At 46.1% G+C, this 20674-nt stretch overlaps 1 protein-coding gene across 6 annotated transcripts; it reads right to left on the reverse strand.

Annotated features, from left to right (window-relative positions):
• Positions 1-15527: 15527 nt before the first annotated feature.
• On the reverse strand, positions 15528-20585 carry LOC119329228 (DNA polymerase zeta processivity subunit-like). 6 transcript variants are annotated; one of them, XM_037602239.1, is made up of 6 exons: positions 20361-20584; positions 17113-17248; positions 16927-17007; positions 16715-16827; positions 16111-16300; positions 15528-15985 (listed from the first exon to the last, which is right to left on the reverse strand). In XM_037602239.1, exons 2-6 carry the CDS (start codon positions 17138-17140, stop codon positions 15762-15764), a joined length of 636 nt encoding a protein of 211 aa, XP_037458136.1. In that variant the 5' UTR covers positions 17141-17248; positions 20361-20584; the 3' UTR covers positions 15528-15761. The 6 variants fall into 6 exon arrangements, 4 of the variants coding, with proteins under 4 accessions (XP_037458136.1, XP_037458137.1, XP_037458138.1 ...); XM_037602240.1 differs by having other exon boundaries at positions 17113-17251; XM_037602241.1 differs by lacking the exon at positions 20361-20584 and adding an exon at positions 17413-17744 and having other exon boundaries at positions 17113-17251.
• Between the last annotated feature and the right edge of the window lie 89 nt (positions 20586-20674).

Genomic DNA, 20674 nt, shown 5'->3' on the forward strand with positions numbered 1-20674 from the left:
TTCCATTTGCGGCAGGTTTGGGTATAAGCTTCTCACAAACTAGAGCTTCTCACAAGCCTGATGGTTTCGGTAGGGAACGTGCCACCTTTGGGGACGAAACGATATTCGTTGCCTCTTATTGCTTTCAAAAACATTCTAGTGTCAACATAGAACAACAGGAGTGTTGTGTTAAGTTTTGGGGTTCGTTTTATACATTAACTAGGTTTTCTAGGCATTTTATGTGCATAATTCAAATTTAAAATACATGCACATGCTCCAGTGCATATAAATTGGTTGAAAAATCAAATATGTGTCCTTGGGTGCATGCTTAGGTCCCATGCAAGAAATGGGAATGAATTTCAAACACCAGGGCACTGTTGATTGCCGGCAAATCATTGAGATACCTGGTTTTTAAATTCTAGTAAATCCAAATCTCGTCTGAAATTCATGAAACATGGCATGGTATCATGGAGCAGCATCAACATGCAGCGGTAAAATTTTGTCCCATTTGGGGCAGGTTTGTGTATAAGCTTCTCACAAACCAGAGCTTCTCACAACAAGCCTAATGGTTTCGGTAGGGAACGTGCCACCTTTGGGGACGAAACGATATCTGTTGCCTCTTATTACTTTCAAAAAAATTTCTAGTGTCAACATAGAACAATAGAAGTGTTGTGTTAAGTTTTGGAATTGTTCGTTTGGACATTTTTATATATTAACTAGGTATTTTAGGCATTTTATGTGTATAATTCAAATTTGAAATACATGCACATGCTCGAGTGCATATAAAATGGTTGAAAAATCAAATTTGTGTCCTTGGGTGCATGCTTAGGTCCCATGCAAGAAATGGGAATGAATTTCAAACACCAGGGCACTGTTGATTGCCGGCAAAACTTTGAGATACTTTGTTTTTAAATTCTAGTAAATCCAAAACTCGTCTGAAATTCATGAAAGTTGGCATGGTATCATGGAGCGGCATCAACATGTCGTGGTAATTTTTTTGTCCCATTTGGGGCACGTTTGGGTATAAGCTTCTCACAAACCAGAGCTTCTCACAACAAGTGTGATGGTTTGGTAGGGAAGGTGCCACCTTTGGGGACGAAACGATATCCGTTGCCTCTTATTGCTTTCAAAAAATTTCTAGTGTCAACATAGAACAGCAGGAGTGTTGTGTTAAGTTTTGGAATTTTTCGGGGTTTGTTTGGACATTTTTATACATTAACTAGGTTTTCTAGACATTTTATGTGCATAATTCAAATTTGAAATACATGCACATGCTCCAGTGCATATAAAAAGGTTGAGAAAACAAATTTGTGTCCTTAGGTCCCATGCAAGAAATGGGAATGAATTTCAAACACCAGGGCACTGTTGATTGCCGGCAAAATGTTGAGATACCTAGTTTTTAAATTCTAGTAAATCCGAAACTCGTCTGAAATTCATGAAACTCGGCATGGTATCATGGAGCGGCACCTGACATGCCGTGGTAAATTTTTTTGTCCCATTTAGGGCAGGTTTGGATATAAGCTTCTCACAAACCAGAGCTTCTCACAAAAAGCCTGATAGTTTCGGTAGGGAACATGCCACCTTTGGGGACGAAACGATATCAGTTGCCTCTTATTGCTTTCCAAAATTTTCTAGTGTCAACATAGAACAACAGGAGTGTTGTGTCAAGTTTTGGAATTTTCCGGGGTTCGTTTGGATATTTTTATACATTAATTGGGTTTTCTAGGCATTTTATGTGCATAATTCAAATTTGAAATACATGCACATACTCCAGTGCATATAAATCGGTTGAAAAATTAAATCTGTGTCCTTGGGTGCATGTATAGGTCCCATGCAAGAAATGGGAATGAATTTCAAACACCAGGGCATTGTTGATTGCCGGCAAAACATTGAGATACTTTGTTTTTAAATTCTAGTAAATCCAAAACTCGTCTGAAATTCATGAAACTTGGCATGCTATCATGGAATGGCACCCGACATGCTGTGGTATTTTTCGTGTCCATTTTGAGAGAAGGCGCACTCGAATAACAGCCAACAAATGCATTTTGAAAAAATAGCTGCCACTTTAATATCTCAAACGTTTGTATAATTCAAACCGTGTGCATTCTGTTAACCATTCACATGACACCACGTGCCTTGGTTTTAATGGCTATAGGAGGTGCCGTGCGGACAGCTGCTTGACTGAGCGTGAGGCGTGTGAGCGAAGTTCGGTGCGCAGGCTCACCGAGAGGCTCACCAGGAAGCGTGCAAGCTGTTCAACGCATGATTTGTGCATCTCTTCAATGCAAACTGTTTAGATTGAATACGGTATGAGCTGTTTAATCGTGCCATGCTTCAGTTAAGCAGTAAAGCGGCATAAAATAAACCAAAAATTATACGTGCTGCCACACGCCCCGTGTGCCGTGCGAGCAGGCGTGAGTTGACGGGACGAATGTGAGCAGTCCGCCGCACAGGCATACCGGGAGGCATGCGTGCATCTGTGTGTATTGACGGGGAGGCATGCGAGTACCTGTGTGAAATGATGGTAGGAATGGCAGAAGTCCGCCGCGCAGGCTCACTGGGAGGCGAGACAGCTTTTGACCGCAGCTTGCCTTGCTCCCACTGGTCCGTATTAATTGCATGCCTGAGCCGCCGGCCATAATAGGAGGCCGCACCCCCGGTCCATAGTGGTCACCAACGCCTAGACTCTGGAGTGTATGACGATGTCGCCGAAGCGCACCATCGAAGGGAGTGGCGACGCCGGGGCTGGTGAAGCACCCGCGCAATGCGTGAAGCTGGGCACAGAGGTTTCCGTCACCGCCGACGAGGTCTCGCGCGGGTAGCAGCACGACCTTGACTTCGTGGGCGCCGTCGTGCCCCCCCCCCCAGCCGGAGCCGAAGGTCAACCGCAACTCCGGCAACGACTGTGACTCCGATGGAATACCGGTTAGTCATCTATATACCCATTTGTGCGGCAAACATATCATGTGTTTTCTGGAATACAAATCCTATGGTTTTGTTCTCTCAGTCCATGAAATCAAAGTAATTAAGACCCGTTAGATGCACGTAGTCCATGAAATCAAAGTAATTAAGATCCGTTAGATGCACGTAGTAATTAAGATCCGTTAAATGCACGTAGTAATTAAGATCCGTTAGATGCACGTAGTGTAACTCCACCAAGCATTTGCCCAGAACACACATGGCTTATTAGCAGCAATCATCTGTACTATTATCGGTCTTCGCACACATTTCTGATTACAGACCTGTTTGCCGCGTATCACACACATCCTATTAAATTGAACCGTTTTTGTTCTCTTGGCTCAAAGAAAACAGTTCATCCAACTAAACCGTATGTCGTATATCGCACAAACCTTGATCTGGTTGACCATTTCTTTTGTGTTGCCTAATCACAAATAGTTCATCCGAGTGAACCATATGTTGTACATCACACATGCCTTCATCTGGAAACTCGTTTCTTTTGTTCCTCCTCATCGTAAACATTTAACTGAACTGAACTGTATGCCCTGCATCACACACGCAACTAAAATCAAAACTGTGTTTGATGCATTCGTCATCGCAAATGTTTTGCACATTTTTGACGGTTTTTTACACCACCATTTGCGATTATTGCATCGCACACAGTTTCGTCGAAGGGTCTCTAATCGTAGTGTCACGTTAGCAGCATCCTGCAGTAGTGTATCACTGTTACCGTTACTACTGCTGTTGTCACTACAATCAAAACTATCATATTACTTTGCTACTGATTATGTTGCTACAGATAATTAATATCTAGGTGTGGTTGAATTGACAACTCAGCTGCTAATACCTTCAAATATTCTTGGGCTCCCCTTGTGTCGAATCTATAAATTTGGGTTGAATACTCTACCCTCGAAAACTGTTGCGATCCCCTATACTTGTGGGTTATCAACGAGCAGGAATTAAGCTTGGGGATGCTAATACGTCTCTGTCGTATCTAAATTTTTTGATTGTTGCATGACAATATTATACAACTTTTATAAACTTTTGGCAACATTTTATATGATTTATTTGGACTAACATATTGATCCAGTGCCCAGTGCCAGTTCCTGTTTGTTGCATGTTTTTTTCGCAGAAAATCCATCAAACGAAGTCCAAATGCGATAAAATTTTACGAAGAATTATTTTGGAATATATGTGATTTTTGGGACTTGGAATCAACGCTAACGGAGGCCCACGGCCTCCACAATCCACCAGGGTGTGCCAGGCACCCCCTGGAGCACCCAGGTGTCTTGTTCCCACCCTGTAAGGCAGTTGGGCCCTTCTTCTGGCGCAAGAAAGATAATTTATGAAAAAAAATCGTGTAAAAATTTCAGCGCAATCGGAGTTACGGATCTCCAGGAATTTAAGAAACCGTGAAGGGCCATATCCGGGGAACGCAAAACAGAAGAGAACAGAGAGGGAGATCCAATCTCGAAGGGGCTCCCGCCCCTCCGCCGCCATGGAGGCCATGGACCGGAGGGGGGACTCTCCTCCCATCTAGGGGGAGGCCAAGGAAGAAGAAGAAGGAGGGGGGCTCTATTCCCCTCTCTCCCGGTGGTGTCGGAACACCGCCGGGGCAAGGATCGGGATGTCGATCTACATCAACAATCTTACTACCGTCAACACCAACTTTCTCTCCCTCTATGCAGTGGTGTAACACCTCTTCTCCTTGATGTAATATCTACTTAAACATGGTGCTCAACTCCATATATTATTTCCCAATGATCTATGGTTATCCTATGATGTTTGAGTAGATCCATTTTGACCTGTGGGTTAATCATGATCTTGGTTGGTATGATTGTATATTTTATTTAGGGTGCTGTCCTACGGTGCCCTGCGTCTCACGCAAATGTGAGGGGTCCCTGTTGTAGGGTGTTGCAATACGTTCATGATTTGCTTATGATGGGTTGCGAGAGTGACAGAAGCTTAAACCCGAGTAGGTGGGTTGTTGCGTATGGGATAAAGAGGACTTGATACTTAATGCTATGGTTGGGATTCATGACCTTAATGATCTTTAGTAGTTGCGGATGCTTGCTAGAGTTCCAATCATAAGTGCATATGATCTAAGTAGAGAAAGTATGTTAGCGCATGCCTCTCCCTCATATAGAATTACAAGAATGATTACCGGTACTTATTATCGATTGCCTAGGGACAAATGACTTTCTTGTTGACAAAAGCTATCCACTTTTATTACCTTGCAATTTATCTGTAGTTTTATTCTCGCAAAGTACTTGTAGTTTTATTCTTGCAAAATATTTTCATACTTGTTTTAGGTAAAGCGAACGTCAAGTGTGCGTAGAGTTGTATCGGTGGTCTATGGAACTTGAGGGAATATTTGTTCTACCTTTAGCTCCTCGTTGGGTTCAACACTCTTATTTATCGAAGACGGCTACAAACGATCCCCTATACTTGTGGGTTATCAGGTACACATCAATAACATGTATATCAAATATACCTTTGTTCACTTTGCCATCCTTCTTATCCGCCAAGTATTTGGGGCAGTTTCGTTTCCAGTGACCATTTCATTTGCAGTAGAAGCACTTAGTTTCAGGCTTGGGTCTAGCTTTGGGCTTCTTCATGGGAGTGGCAACTTGTTTGCCATTCTTCTTGAAGTTCCCTTTCTTTCCCCTTGCCCCTTTTCTTGAAACTAGTGGTACTATTAACCATCAACACTTGATGCTCTTTCTTGATTTCTACCTTCACCAATTTTAGCATCGCGAAGAGCTCGAGAATCATTTTCGTCATCCCTTGCATATTATAGTTCATCATGAAGTTCTAGTAGCTTGGTGATAGTGAATAGAGAACTCTGTCAATCACTATCTTATCTAAAATATTAACTCCCACTTGATTCAAGCGATTGTAGTACCCAGACATTCTGAGCACATGCTCACTTGCTGAGCTATTCTCCGCCATCTTGTAGGCAAAGTACTTGTCAGAGATCTCATACCTCTCAACACGGGCATGAGTCTAAAATACCAATTTCAGCTCTTGGAACATCTCATATGCTCCGTGGCATTCAAAACATTTTTGAAGTCCCGGTTCTAAGCCATGAAGCATGGTGCACTAAACTATTAAGTAGCCATCATATCGAGCTTGCCAAACGCTCATAACGTCTGCATCTGTTCCTGCAATAGGTTTGTCACCTAGCGGTGCATCAAGGACATAATTCTTTTGTGCAGCAATGAGGATAATCCTTAGATCATAGAACCAGTCCACATTATTGCTACTATCATCTTTCAACTTAGCTTTCTCTAGGAACATATCAAAATAAGGGAGCTATATCACGAGCTATTGATCTACAACATTTATATGCAAAACTATTAAGACTAAGTTCATGATAAATTAAGTTCAATTAATCAAATTACTAAAGAACTCACACTTAAATAAACATCCCTCAAGATATCTAAGTGATACATGATCCAAATCGACTAACCCATGTCTGATCATCACGTGAGATGGGGTACTCATCAATGGTGAACATCTCTATGCTGATCATATCTACTATATGACTCATGTTCGACCTTTCGGTCTCTAGTGTTCCGAGAGCATGCCTGTACATGGAAGGCTCGTCAAGTTTAACCCAAGTATTCAGCATGTACTATCTTACACCCGTTGTATGTGAACATAGAGTCTATCACACCCGATCAACACATGGTGTCTCGAAATGACAAACTGTAGCAACAATGCATACTCAGGGAGAACACTTTTATGTTGAAATTAAGTGAAGGGATCATATTATAATGCTACCGCCGTTCTAAGCAAAATAAGATGCATAAAGGATAAACATCACATGCATCAAAATATGTGACATGATATGGCCATCATCATCTTGTGCCTTTGATCTCCATCTCCAAAGCATCGTCATGATCTCCATTGTCACCAGCTTGATGCCTTGATCTCCATCGTAGTGTCTTTGCATCGAGGTCGTCACGCCAACTATTGCTTCTACAACTATTGCTAACGCATAGTGATAAAGTAAAGCAATTACATGGCGCTTGCAGTTCATACAATAAAGAGACAACCCTAAGGCTCCTGCCGGTTGTCGATATTAGAAAACATGATCATCTCATACATCAACATATATCACATCATTTATTGACCATATCACATCACAACATGCCCTGCAAAAACAAGTTAGACGTCCTCTACTTTGTTTTTGGAAGTTTTACGTGGCTGCTACGGGCTTCTAGCAAGAAGCGTTCTTAACTACGCAAAAAACCACAACGGTGATTCATCAAGTTTGATGTTTTAACCTTATTCAAAGACCGGCCGTAGTCAAATTAGATTCAACAAAAGTAGGAGAAACAGACACCCGCCAGCTACCTTTTATGCAAAACTAGTTGCATGTCAGTCAGTGGAACCGGTCTCATGTGCGTGGACATGTAAGGTTGGTCCGGGCCGCTTCATCCCACAATACCGCCGAATCAAAATAAGACGTTGGTGGTAAGCAGTATGACTATCACCGCCCACAACTCTTTGTGTTCTACTCGTGCATATCATCTACACATAGACCTGGATCGGATGCCACTGTTGGGAAACGTTGCATGGAAAACAAAAAAAATCTACGCACACGCAATGATCTATCCATGGAGATGCATAGCAATGAGGGGGAGAGTATGTCTACATACCCTCGTAGACCATAAGCGGAAGCGTTTAACAACGCAGTTGATGTAGTCGAACTTCTTCGTGCTCCAACTGATCAAGTACCGCCGACACCTCCGCGTTCTGCACACATTCAGCTCGGTGACATCCTCCGCCTTCTTGATCCAGCAAGATGGCGAGGTAGTAGATGAGTTCCGGTAGAACGACGTGTGGTGACGGTGATGGTGAAGTGATCTCCGCAGGACTTCGCCTAAGAACTACAAAAATATGACCGGGGTTGTAAACGGTGGAGGGGGCGCCGCACACGGCTAGGCAATTGTCTGTTGTGTGCTAGGCGCCCCCCTCCCACATATATATAGGTGGGAGGGAGGGAGGAGCAGCCAAAGGAGGCGCCCAAGTAGTAGGAATCCTATTTGGGGTCCCTCCCAAGTCGCGCCCCCTTTCCTTATATTTGGAGTGCGGGGAAAGACACGGGAGGGTGCCCCCCCCTTTCCGTTCTCCCATGAGAGAGAAAGGCATGAGGGTCTAGCCCTCCCCCTTTTCCTTCCCTAGGGCTGGCCAAACAAGGGAGGGGCACACTAGCCCCTTGTGGGCTGGTCTGTCCCCTCCTTTGGCCCATAAGGCCCATAACTTGACGAGGGGTGCCCGGAAACCCTTCTGGTGACCCGATTCCTTCCCGGTACGTCCTGAAACACTTTTGGTGTCCAAATACCATTGTCCTATATATATCAATCTTGACCTCTCGGCCATTTCGAGACTCCTCGTCATGTCCGTGATCTCATCCGGGACTCCGAACAACGTTCGGTCACCAAAACATATAACTCATATAACACTATATGGTCAACTAACGTTAAGAGTGCGGACCCTACGGGTTCGAGAACTATGTAGACATGACCAAGACACCTCTCCGGTCAATTACCAATAGCGGAACCTTGATGCCCATATTGGCTCCTACATATTCTACGGAGATCTTTATCGGTCGAACCATTATGACAACATACATAATTCCCTTTGTCCATGTTATACTTGCCCGAGATTCGATCGTCGGTATATTCATACCTAGTTCAATCTCATTACCGGCAGGTCTCTTTACTCGTTCCGTAATACATCACCTTGTGACTAACTCCTTAGTCATTTGCTTGCAAGCTTATGATGTGTATTACCGAGAGGGCCCAGAGATACCTCTCCGATACTCAGAGTGACAAATCCTAATCTCGATCTATGACAACTCAACAAACACCTTCGGAGATACATGTAGAGCATCTTTATGATCACCCAGTTACGTTGTGATGTTTGATAGCACACAAGGTATTCCTCCGGTATCCTGGAGTTGCATAATCTCATGGTCAAAGGAATAAGTATTTGACATGAAGAAAGAAATAGCAATAAACTGAACGATCATTATGCTAAGCTAACGGATGGGTCCTGTCCATCACATAATTCTCCTAATGATGTGATCCCGTAATCAAATGACAACACATGTCTATGCTTAGGAAACCTTAACCATCTTTGATCAACGAGCTAGTCTAGTGGAGGTTTACTAGGGACACGGTATTTATTTATGTATTCACACATGTATTTAAGTTTCTGGTCAATACAATTCTAGCATGAATAATAAACCTTTATCATGAATAAGGAAATATAATATAAAATAACAACTTTATTATTGCCTCTAGGGCATATTTCCTTCAGTGTGGGCTTGATGGTCACCTTGCGTCCCGTTTTCATCGTTGCTTCAAGTAGGATTTCTTGGGGATCGAGAATAATGGCAAGTGCAATGAGAAGCAGGCTGCCCTGGCGAGTCATGAGCAGGGGCATACTCCTTCCTATCCAGTTGATGCATCTTGGTACATGGATACGGGAGCTACCAATCACCTGACAAGTGAGATGGGCAAGCTCTCTATATAGGAGTTGTATTGTGGACACGATCAGGTTCACGCCGCTAATGGGGAAGGTATGCACATCTCACATATTGGTCAGGCATCACTTCTTACATGTCGATCCACACAATTATGTTTTCTTAATGTCCTTCGTGCTCCCTCTGCTTCACGTAGATTGCTTTCCGTTCCTAAACTTACTCATGATAATAATGTTCTTGCTGAATTTCATCCTTTTCATTTTTTGTTAAGGACCGGACACGAGGGACATACTCCTCATAGGTCGACTGCGCAATAATGGTCTCTATGCACTTGATGTGCCACCAGCTCCTAGTGCTTTCAGCGGTGTTCGTGTGTCTCCATCACATTGGCACCCAAAGACCTTGGTCACCCTGCCACTCCCATCATTCGCCATGTACTTCATCGTCATGAGCTTCTAGTAGTGTCAAATAAACATGTTGATGCAGTTTGTGATGCCTGTCAGCAAGGCAAGAGACATCAGCTTCCTTTTTCTAAGTCGAGTCATGTAGTCAATAAACCACTTGAACTTGTGTTTTTGGATGTATGGGGCCATGCCCAAAACTCTGTTAGTGGTCATAATTACTATGCTAGTTTCATTGATGCTTACAGTCGGTTCACTTGCCTTTATCTTCTTAAACGCAAGTATGATGTGTTTAATGTCTTCTTGCAATTCCAAGCACATGTTGAGCGTTTGCTCAGTCATAAAATCATTCATGTGCAATCCGATTGGGAGTGAGTATCACAACCTCAATGCATTCTTTAATAAGACTGGAATTAGACATCGTGTGTCTTGTCCTCATACACATCAGCAAAATGGTATAGCTGAGCGTAAGCATCGTCATATAGTTGAAACTGATCTTGCTTTGCTTTCCCATGCCTCTGTCCCTTTCTGGTTTTGGAGTGATGCGTTTTCCACCGCATGATTTCTCATTAACAAACTCCCTACATGACTCTGTCAGATGAAAACACCACTTGAGCTCTTGCTAAATGAAGTTCCTGATTATACATTTCTCAAGGTCTTTGGGTGCGCGTGTTGGCCTCATCTTCGACCATATAACCAACGCAAGTTGGAGTTTCGGTCTAAACATTGTGTGTTTCTTGGTTATAGTTCTCTTCATAAAGGGCACAAGTGTCTTCATGTTCCCTCTAACCGCGTCTACATCTCACGTGATGTGGTGTTTGATGAGAATGTTTTTCCTTTTTCCGCACTTCCGGTCACCTCCACCACTCCCACTACACCTGAGAAATCTGCTTTACCTTTGCCTGATCAATTTGTTGATGTTGCATATATCCCCTTATTACTACCTAACCATGGTGCAGGTATTGGTCGTGGAGCACGCCTCGAGCTTCTAGATGAGCAGCTGCCCGCGTCCCCTCGGATGTCCGCCAAGCCCGCTTGCAACGTCCCTCCGTCATTTAGCCTGCCGACGGGGCTGGCCGACCCTGGCACTATAGGGCTTCCCGACGCACCGCCTGAGCCGGCGCCCCCGCTCGCAATAGCCGAACGGGTGTCCACTCCTTCCTTGCCTGGCCAGTTGCCTGGTGTGACTGGTTCTGTGTCTGGAGAGCTGTCTGCATTGTCATCATCATCTTCATCGACTCCGTCTCTGCGGTCACCTCCGCCGCCTACTGATGTTCCGCGTCCTTGTACGCGCAGTCAGAGTGGTATTGTTTGGCCGAAGGAGTGCACTAACAGCACGGTTGCATGGATTGTGGTGTGTATGGCACAGGCAGATGTTGACCCCACTGCTAAGCCTCAACATTTTCAGGCGACTCTTTGGATTCCTCATTGGCGTAGTGCCATGGAGTAGGAGTTTCAGGCACTACAGAGGAAAGATACTTGGCGCCTGGTTCCTCATGTGTCTGGTGTCAACATCATTGACTCCAAGTGGGTGTTTAAGGTAAAGAAGCATGCTGATGGTTCTATTGAGCAATACAAGGCACGGTTGGTGGTCAAAGGGTTTAAACAATGGTATGGTCTTGATTATGAGGATACCTTCAGTCCAGTTGTGAAACCTACCACCATTCGTCCGCTTCTGTCCTTAGTTGTTGCCAAAGGGTGGTCTCTGCATCAGCTTGATGTTCAGAATGCTTTTCTCCATGGGGTCTTGGAGGAAGAGGTTTACATGCGGCAACCCCAAGGTTTTGTTGATCTTGCTCGTCCACATCATTTGTGTCGTCTTGCTAAGGCGCTTTATGGACTTAAGCAGGCTCCTCATGCATGGCATGCCCGACTTGGTTCGGTTCTTCGCCGTCTTGGATTTGCTCCATCCACTGCTGACACGTCTCTGTTCATGTTCCATCGTCCTGAGATTACTACGTACCTACCGGTTTATGCTGATGACATTGTTCTTATCAGCTCCTTGGTGACTGCCGCTGGTTGTCTGTTGTCTGCTCTGGGTGGTCATTTTGCTGTCAAGGATCTGGGTGCTCTCCATTACTTCCTTGGTCTGGAGGTTTCACAATCCCCTGCTGGCCTAACTCTCACTCAGCATAAATATTCCTTGGACTTGCTACGACGTGCTGGTATGTTGCAGTGCAAGCATGCTACCACCCCTATGTCTGCGACTGATTGGTTATCAGCCTTGGATGGTGCCTTGCTTCCTTCATATGATGCTACAGAGTACCACAGTATTGTTGGTGGCTTGTAGTACTTGACTATCACACGACCGGACATCTCCTATGCGGTAAACCATGTGTGCTAGTATCTTCATGCTCCTTGAACTTCACACTGGTCAGCTGTGAAGCGTATCCCGCGTTATCTCTCTCATACTATCTACTATGGATTGCATCTTCGGTCTACCTCCTCGAGTGCTCTCTCGGCGTTCTCTGATGCAGATTGGGATGGGATTATGGATGACCGGCGATCAACGGGGGGCTATGTTGTCTTCTTTGGTCGCAACTTGATCACCTGGAGTGCGCGCAAGCAGGCCACAGTATCTCGGAGTAGCACTGAAGCAGAGTACAAGGCGGTTGCCAATGCCACGTTTGAGCTCAGTTGGGTACAGTCTCTGTTGAGAGAGTTGGGAGTCTCTCAAGAGCAGCCACCAGTTCTTTGGTGTGATAACATTGGTGCGACGTATCTTTCATATAATCCAGTTTTTCATACTCGTACCAAGCACGTCGAAGTTGACAATCACTTTGTGAGGGAACGTGTTGCACAGAAGCTTCTTCATATCAAGTTCATCTCTTCCAAAGATCAACTTGCTGACATCTTCACGAAGCCTCTACCACAGCCTCAGTTTGTAGGTTGTAGGCGCAATCTTAACTTGCTCTGTACCTCAGGACATAGTTAAGATTGAGGGAGGGTGTTAGACTATATTTATACCTAGCTTCTATATATGTCCTGTATACTGTATTATACAGTTCGTGTACCCCTTTATATATATGAGATAGCCACACCTGTTACGGGTGTTGTGCAATTTCCCACAAACATAATTTCCAACAGTCTAAACACCTATGGGCGTTTTGATGATCCGCCGCGCTAGAGATGCCCAATCCAGGGCGCTAGCTAGGGGTATAGGATCGATATCTTGGTCGATGGGAAGTTGAGCCACCAAATCCTGGTGTCGGGCCTGGCATCAGCGCAAAATAGGGAATCCCATGCTTAGGCCTTTCTTTTTGAACAAAGTACAATCAGAGTCGCTCACATACATGAGCATACATGCACCCCTATAAACGCACACACGCACACCTTACCCCTATGAGCACCTCGAGATACTCAGTCGGAACATCATCTCGAGATTGACGAAATCGCCACAGACGCCTTCGTAGTCGACGGGAACGTCTCCTTCCACTAAACGCATATCGCCGGAAGGTCTGAAATAAATCCAGAAAAATCGAAGCACCAATGTCAAGTCTGAAACTTGAACTCTGATGGGCAGGGAATACCACTCTGGAACTTGAACTCTTGTGGGCAGAGAATACCACAGTCCTCCTAATGGCATCTCCTAGGCAGACCCGTAAATCTCCCGCAACCGTCTGGACCACACTGTCCGAACCATGGAAGCCATCCAACGTCGACCTGTATCGGTCCACGGGGCGGTCCTGACACGATTTCTCCCGCAAATTAGAGACAAAAATGGGAGAAGTTTGCGGGAGTCTGGATCGCACCCAAGCCCACTTCTGACTGCCCTGGCCCACCAAAAACCCCATCCGCCTGTCCCGCGCTTTCCATCCCACGCCTGGCGCCACTTGCCGCGTCGCATTCATGCCACCCCAGAGCATGTAGCGGCCGTCATTGATGTCGCGATTTGACCAGACAGAATTGCGGCGCATACGGAAGCGACCTCTCGGGCGTCGCCGCCGCTTCAATGCGGATGTCGCATCCCGAGAAACCAACTCCGGCCATTGTGCCGCATTGAAGCGGGTTGACCGCCCCTCCGTCTGCCCTGGTCGTGGCTATTTAAGCCGCACTCTGGCATCGTCCAGATCCGCACCCTCCAGAGCACAGCACCATCCTCCTCCCCCTCTTTGAGCCCTTCCTTCTCTCCGAGCCTAGCGGCGATGGCGAAGTCCTGGTTCTCCGTGCCAACCGGTGGAAGTTTGTCATCAGGCAGATCGTGGTGTCACTGCCCTCGCTATCTGGACCATCTGCATCCATGGCGGCGGGCTCCCCCGACAAGGAGGAGATAGTCCTCTCCTCCAGCGACGAGGAGGACGAGCTACAGTGGCGGCCCCGTCTACTCTTGGAGGCGGATCTGATGGACGAAGAATTCGTCCGTCAGATGGGTCCGGCGCCACCGTCACCGGTGCGCGTGAAGGAGGAGCCACCCTCCCATCCACAGGTCTGCGTTAAGCAGGAGCCGGCATCCCCGCGTCGACAGGTGAAGGACGAGCCGGCGTCCTCGCCACGCAACCGCGGCCTCCACATCGGCGGCCGCGTGAAGCAAGAGCCGGCGTCCCCCTAGCGCCTCCGCCACGTGAAGGAGCCGCTAAGCGCGGATCGACGGGCCCTCTTCGCCACCACGACGCCAACGCTGCATGAAGGAGGAGCTGTTGCCCGCGATTGCCAAGGTGTGTGGCCACATCCTCCACTATCTCGGCGGCGGCGGTTACAACTATGCCTCCGGCTCTCGAGCCATGCTATCCGAGGCCAAGTGTGCGGCGCAGCGGCAGGCGAGGTATGACCGGCGCAATGTCGGTCGCCGCTCCGAGTTCGCCAAGACGGACGTGATGCCAGAGTGGGTCCAGAATGACCCCGACCTTATCGCCGTGTGGGCGCTCGAGCGCTCCGTCACCACCACGGAGACGGCTGCCAGGCGCCATCGTCGCCTTGACGACGAGCTCGCCAAGATCGGTGAGGAGTGATCGCTCAGCGATTGCTCTGCGAACGCCGGTCACGGCTAGGCCGCCGCCACGGCTCCGCAGGCCACGTTGTCAGTGGCCGCAGCGGCCCTTCGTATGGCGCAGCACGAGGCGAAGCGGCTCGTCCGCGAGCAGCAGGCAACTACGGCCCTCCGGCGCCATTTCGTCGCTGGAGGGACTGAAGGGACCACGACGACGGAGATGGCGGTGCGGCAGGGCAGGGCGGCCACGCGTATGAGGTGATCGTCCGGTATAGGGTTTAGTTTTTTCTTTTTGGTTTTTTAGTTAAACCGTTGAAATATCGACCTTTTTATGTAAATTATATCCAAACTTGAATGAAAATCATCCAGTTTACACGAATTTCGTCTGATTGGTTTGAGTTGTTGAAAATATATGCGGCTAGCATCGGATGTCAAGTTGCCGCATTCGTGTCCATGAACTAGTCCCCTGTCCGTGGACAGATGCGAGTGGATTTTTGTAGGTTGCCGTTAGAGATGCCCTGACTATCCAACCACATATTGGTTGCCACTTGCCTTTTTTTAAGATGCAAGATCAGGGATTAGTTATGTAATTAACGCAAAAGGAGGGAATTAAGTGCAGCGCCAGGCTAGCGTTGAAACAGCAGGCACTCTAATCATTTTTCTATTTTAAGAGGATAATTTTATTTTCCTAAGAGTCTTATCTTAGGGTTAGCGTCTTGCATTGGAGATGCCCTTCTAGTCCATGGGATGCTCTTCTTCATCGTTTCACATTACATAACCACCCTCTGCTCTATGTCTTCCTTACCCCGGGGTCTACTCAAGAACACCTCAACGTGTCCCTTGTCCATACTCACAATAGACAACAGCCACAAAATAATAAAAATAGCGACCTTGTTCGCAACTGGGCCAGACTACCCACAAATATCAGACTATGTTCTGCTCGGCTTGCGAGCATACATGAACCAGGGAGGGAGGCCATCAGGCCAATGGTTCATCGCTACGAAGCAGGATCTTCTGCCTCTGCTGATGGTCCAGGTTGTTCTAGGTAGAGCTGCATCTTCAAAGGATCACACCCCATTGACTTGATGGGGGTTATCTGCGGCGGCTGCATCCATGCCTTGGTGTCCGTGGGGATCCACAGCCGAGCCTCGTCCTCCTCCTTGTCCTTCGCACCGTCTGCAGGGAGGGATCGGAAGTAGGCGGTGATCTCCCAGCTGCTATCTGTCACAAGGCAAAGTGTGGCGCCTCATAAGCTCTCCCGGTGATAGTAGTCACCGCTGGCTGTTGGCCTTTACAGAAAATCTCGAGATTCTGAAATCGTCCAAGAAAGAGATGGTGTCGGCTACCTGACGGAAGGGGCTTTGTGAGAGGTCCAGCGACGGTCAGTTTGATCAAGAACGCCCGCAGAGCAAATTCCAGGCTGGACTCCTCTAACTCGGAGCCATAGGATTGGTTGACTGCAAGCTTGAACACAAACTTCTCGAGTGGTACATGATCTTTGTCGTGGAAGATTACTACGACCCTCTCAACCAGTCCCTGGGTTGTAAGAAAACTTATGGTTAGTTAAAAAGACACAACCAGCCTGAAATCGTTACACAATCAACAATGTTTCAACACCAAGGGATCCTAAGATCTCAACACTGTTGCTGAAGCTTGAAGCAAGTGCAAAATTGATATAAGCCAAAAAAGCAAGTAAAAGCCCAACCAAACACCCCCATAGTTTGCAATAATGCTATAAGACACAAGAGCCAAGTTTACAACAATCATATGGTCAAAACAAAAGGTGGAACAGATGTGTACCAAAACTTTAAAGCTCAAGCAGTATAATGTATGTTACATTACTTAACCTATCAAGTTACCTGTCCATTTAATGAGTTCTCTTGATAATATAATTACTCATAGAGTGCATTTCATTGCAAGAGGAGGAACAATCAGGGGAACAAAACACACCTTTTGTATGAAAGGTAGAAGGCCAGTAGTCACAGAGTGGATGTAGTCAGCAAGCTGGGGGTGCACAGCTTTCTGGACAACTAGATTCATGTACCTTCTCCTCTCAAATGCACCTACAGATGCATTGTGCTTAATCCATATCCAACCAAAGAACATGACAAATAACAAAGTTACTAATGTGACTTAAATACAAAAGGGAGAGGAATCCTTACGAGTGGGATAGAAACCTTTGAGGAAGACAATGGAGCTGACAGCTACCTCTAGAAATTCAACAATCACTTGTGCAATTTGACCTTTTAAAGCCAACCCGAGTTTTAGTGAAATGACAATGTGCAACTATTCAAACATAAAAGTCAGCTTCTGGGGCAAAAAGCACGGACTCATCATCAGCACTTTACCCTGTGGAGTTTGATTCTTCCGATCCATGGCCCAGTTCAAGTAAATAACTAAATTCTGGAGTTTGGAACTTTCAGGCTGCTGGTTTTACATTCCCATGACCAACACAGTGATACAGGTGAGCGGGCACATGATACCCTGCTGCCAGATTAGTTTAAGCCAGAGAAACCAAAGCTGGGTTAGTAAGTTCGGGGTAAAAATATAACTGTCAGACAAGAACATGAGAGAAGAACAAATAAGTGATGCACTGGACAGCTAATTTTCTGACATAGTAACATCATAGCAACAACTGTGGGTATTACCTAGCACAGATTGCAATACCAGAAGGAAACATCTCAGATAGACCAATAAAATCAGGATAACAGTGTGCACTCAGTTGCACATTAAGTGGCTCATGACATAAATGTCTGGAAAATAAACTTCCCGCCTCATAGAGAAATGCAAATACGTAGATATACTTCGGGTTTCATCATTTCACAAAATGAAGATTATAGAATCATAGGTACTGAGGTATGGTTACCATAGAAATGTACTCCCTCCATTCGGAATTACTTGTCGCAGAAATGGATGTATCTAGACATATTTTAGTTCTAGATACATCCATATCCGAGACAAGTAATTCCGAACGGAGGGAGTATTAGCTTTCACATCAGGAAGGACTCTGCTACTAACAGTTCATTAATTCCCAAAAGAGTGTTGTATATAGCTTCAGTTTCAAAATGTGACTCGTCCCCTGCAAAGAACTCATGCACGCATCCATCCACTTCAATGAAAGAGCAACCAGGCTGCTTGGTCTTTCTGCTACTGTATATTCCTGTCCTCACTTTGTTTGCATCAACCCACCTTGATGTGGTTGCATAGACAGTAGAAAGTAAAACGTCCCCTCCACACCTGTTTGGCTCCAATACTTGGATCCTTTCTGCTACATACTCTGCAAGTCCCACCTCTCCACAGGCTCTGCAGGCAAACAACAACGACCGCCACATTACAACATCAGGAGCGATAGGCATCTCTTTAATGAACTGTTCTGCCTCTGCCAATAACTTAGCACGGCCCAGGAGATCAACCATGCATCCATAGTGTTCGATCCTTGGGGCAATACCGTAAATACTGGACATGCGATGGAAGTGATGGTATCCTTGTTCAACTAATCCTCCATGGCTGCAAGAAGTTAGGACACCCAAGAAAGTTATCTCATTCGGCATGACTTCACCCTCTTCTTCCATCTGCGCAAACAAATCTAATGCCTCACCAGAGAGGCCATTTGCAGCAAAGCCCATTATCATCACTGTCCAGGAAAAATCATCCCGCTTGACCATTCCACAAAATATATCATAGGCCTTATTTATATCCCCACACTTTGAGTACATGTCAATCAATGAATTTTTCACAGAAATATCCTTCCCTAAACCATGAATGTCACAGTAAGCATGGACATACCGTCCCAAGTCCAGTGCTCCCATCTGGCCGCATGAAGATACAACAGTAGCAATTGTTGCATCATCAACTTTCACTCCAGCAATTTGCATCTCTCTGAATAGCTTAACAGCCTCTTTAGACTGACCTAACTGTGTATATCCAGAAATCATTGAGGTCCAGCAAACCGCATTCCTCTCAGGCAATCCATCAAAAACCCTGCGAGCATCTTCAACAAGCCCACACTTTGCATACATACTAATCAAAGAGGAACCCATATAACAGTTAATCTCAAAACCATTTGTCACAAGTAGTGCATGACAGAGCTTTCCGACCTTCATCATGCATGTCCTTGCACAAGCAACTAGAGCATTCAGCAAGGTGACCTCATCCAGCATAACTTGCGCCTTGGCCATTTGGCTAAAAGCCTGCAAAGCCTTATTAGGCAGCCCAGCATGTACGTATCCAGCAATGATTGTATTCCAAGAAACTGTATCAGAGGCTCCTTTGGGAGCAGAATCAAGAACTGATCTTGCAGTAGATGGATAACTACAAGACGAGTACATATTGATAAGAGTATTAAGGACAAAGGTATCAGAACTTAAGCCGAGTTTCACAGAAAGGGTATGGAGCTGGGCACCAACAACAACGGAGGGCATGCGGGCGGCGGTAGAAAGAGCAGCGCTAAGGGAGTAGTTATCGATGGGCATGTAGCCAGACCGGTGGAGTAGGGAGAGGAATGAGAGGGAGAGAGATGGGACAGGACCTGTGGAGAGTGAGCGAAGGACAGAGTGGAGCAAGGGTACCTTGAGCAAAAGACCCGAGACGGTTGCATAGGATAGGAGAAGGGGGAGATGACGGTGGGCTAGGCGGGAGATTGGGACAGGGAGGACGTATTTACTTTCAGGGAAAGCCTTTCTAGTAATGGAGAAGGAGCGTGTCTTCCCATCGAACATTCGCGAAGACAAGCACATCTAGATTCTCAATGGAGCTGACCGATAGCGGAGCAGAATGGAGTGTAGCTGTCACGCGGGGAAGCAACCGGATGATACAGGAAGCTGTCACCCAATACTGCAACCTACATTAAAGGAACCTGGAATAAGACATTGTTTTCTATTCGAACAGGGGAAATTCTCCATTTCCATCAGCAATAACAAAACCAAGATTGTATTTTTGCACACAGAGAATGGAAACAACACACCGACAAGAGTATCAGCACCTATTCAACTCCTGAACTCTAACCAACTGGAACGAAAATAAATGCTAGCAGACACGCCATTGCTCAACATGAGATATCACAGACATCAAGCGGACATAGCCTAAGAATAACGAGGGATGCACAACAGATCATGCCGTCTACTGCTTTCCCGGGTAGTATTAGATCATGCTTTAACCATGTTTGCAGGTTATCTATCAGGACCACCGCTCCAAGTTAGCTTCACAAGAAATTGCACAATTTGCTAAGGATCGCTACGGTCATGGGGTTTCGTGTGGGGATTCGATTTCTTTCCTTTATGGAAGCAACTGCTACTAGCAACTGCGTAGCCAGGATTAGCTGACGCCCTGGGCCAAAAAAGGGCGAAAAAACACCCCCCCCCCCACCCACACACACACAAAATTAACCCCAGGTTTACTTACACAGGCATATCAAAGGTCAAGCTCGTCTCAAACGAACAAAAATTACTAAAATTAAATTGAAACAAAAATTACCAAAAGGCTTTCTACATTGAACTAACAAACTTCAAACTAGAGGAGCTAATGATCGATGATATTGAACATTTGAACGAATCTATTGAATGAAAGGAGCTAATCCAGAAACCGGACGAACAACAACCTGGGAAAGCTAGGGCTTCCTTATTTACCACCAATAGGAAATACGCCTTGACGGTTAGTTCCTCGCGCCGCGCCAGTTGGTAGATGGAATGAGGAGAAGAGAGCCCCTTCGCCTGGTGATAGCTGCCGGCGAGAGCGCCTTGGTCGGAGGAGGGAGACTGCTGACTGGAGGCGGCGGAGGGCGGGGAACGATGGAGGCTTATGCGGCCCAGGCAAAAGGGGTGGAGCTGAGGGAGGAAGAAACGAACAGGGTATTGTAGCTACAGATCTGGACCATCCGAGAAGGATCCAACGTCCAGAAAGCAAAGGCTGTTT

The sequence above is a fragment of the Triticum dicoccoides genome, chromosome 7A (assembly GCF_002162155.2).
Source record: "Triticum dicoccoides isolate Atlit2015 ecotype Zavitan chromosome 7A, WEW_v2.0, whole genome shotgun sequence".
In the NCBI taxonomy this organism is placed as follows: Eukaryota; Viridiplantae; Streptophyta; class Magnoliopsida; order Poales; family Poaceae; genus Triticum; species Triticum dicoccoides.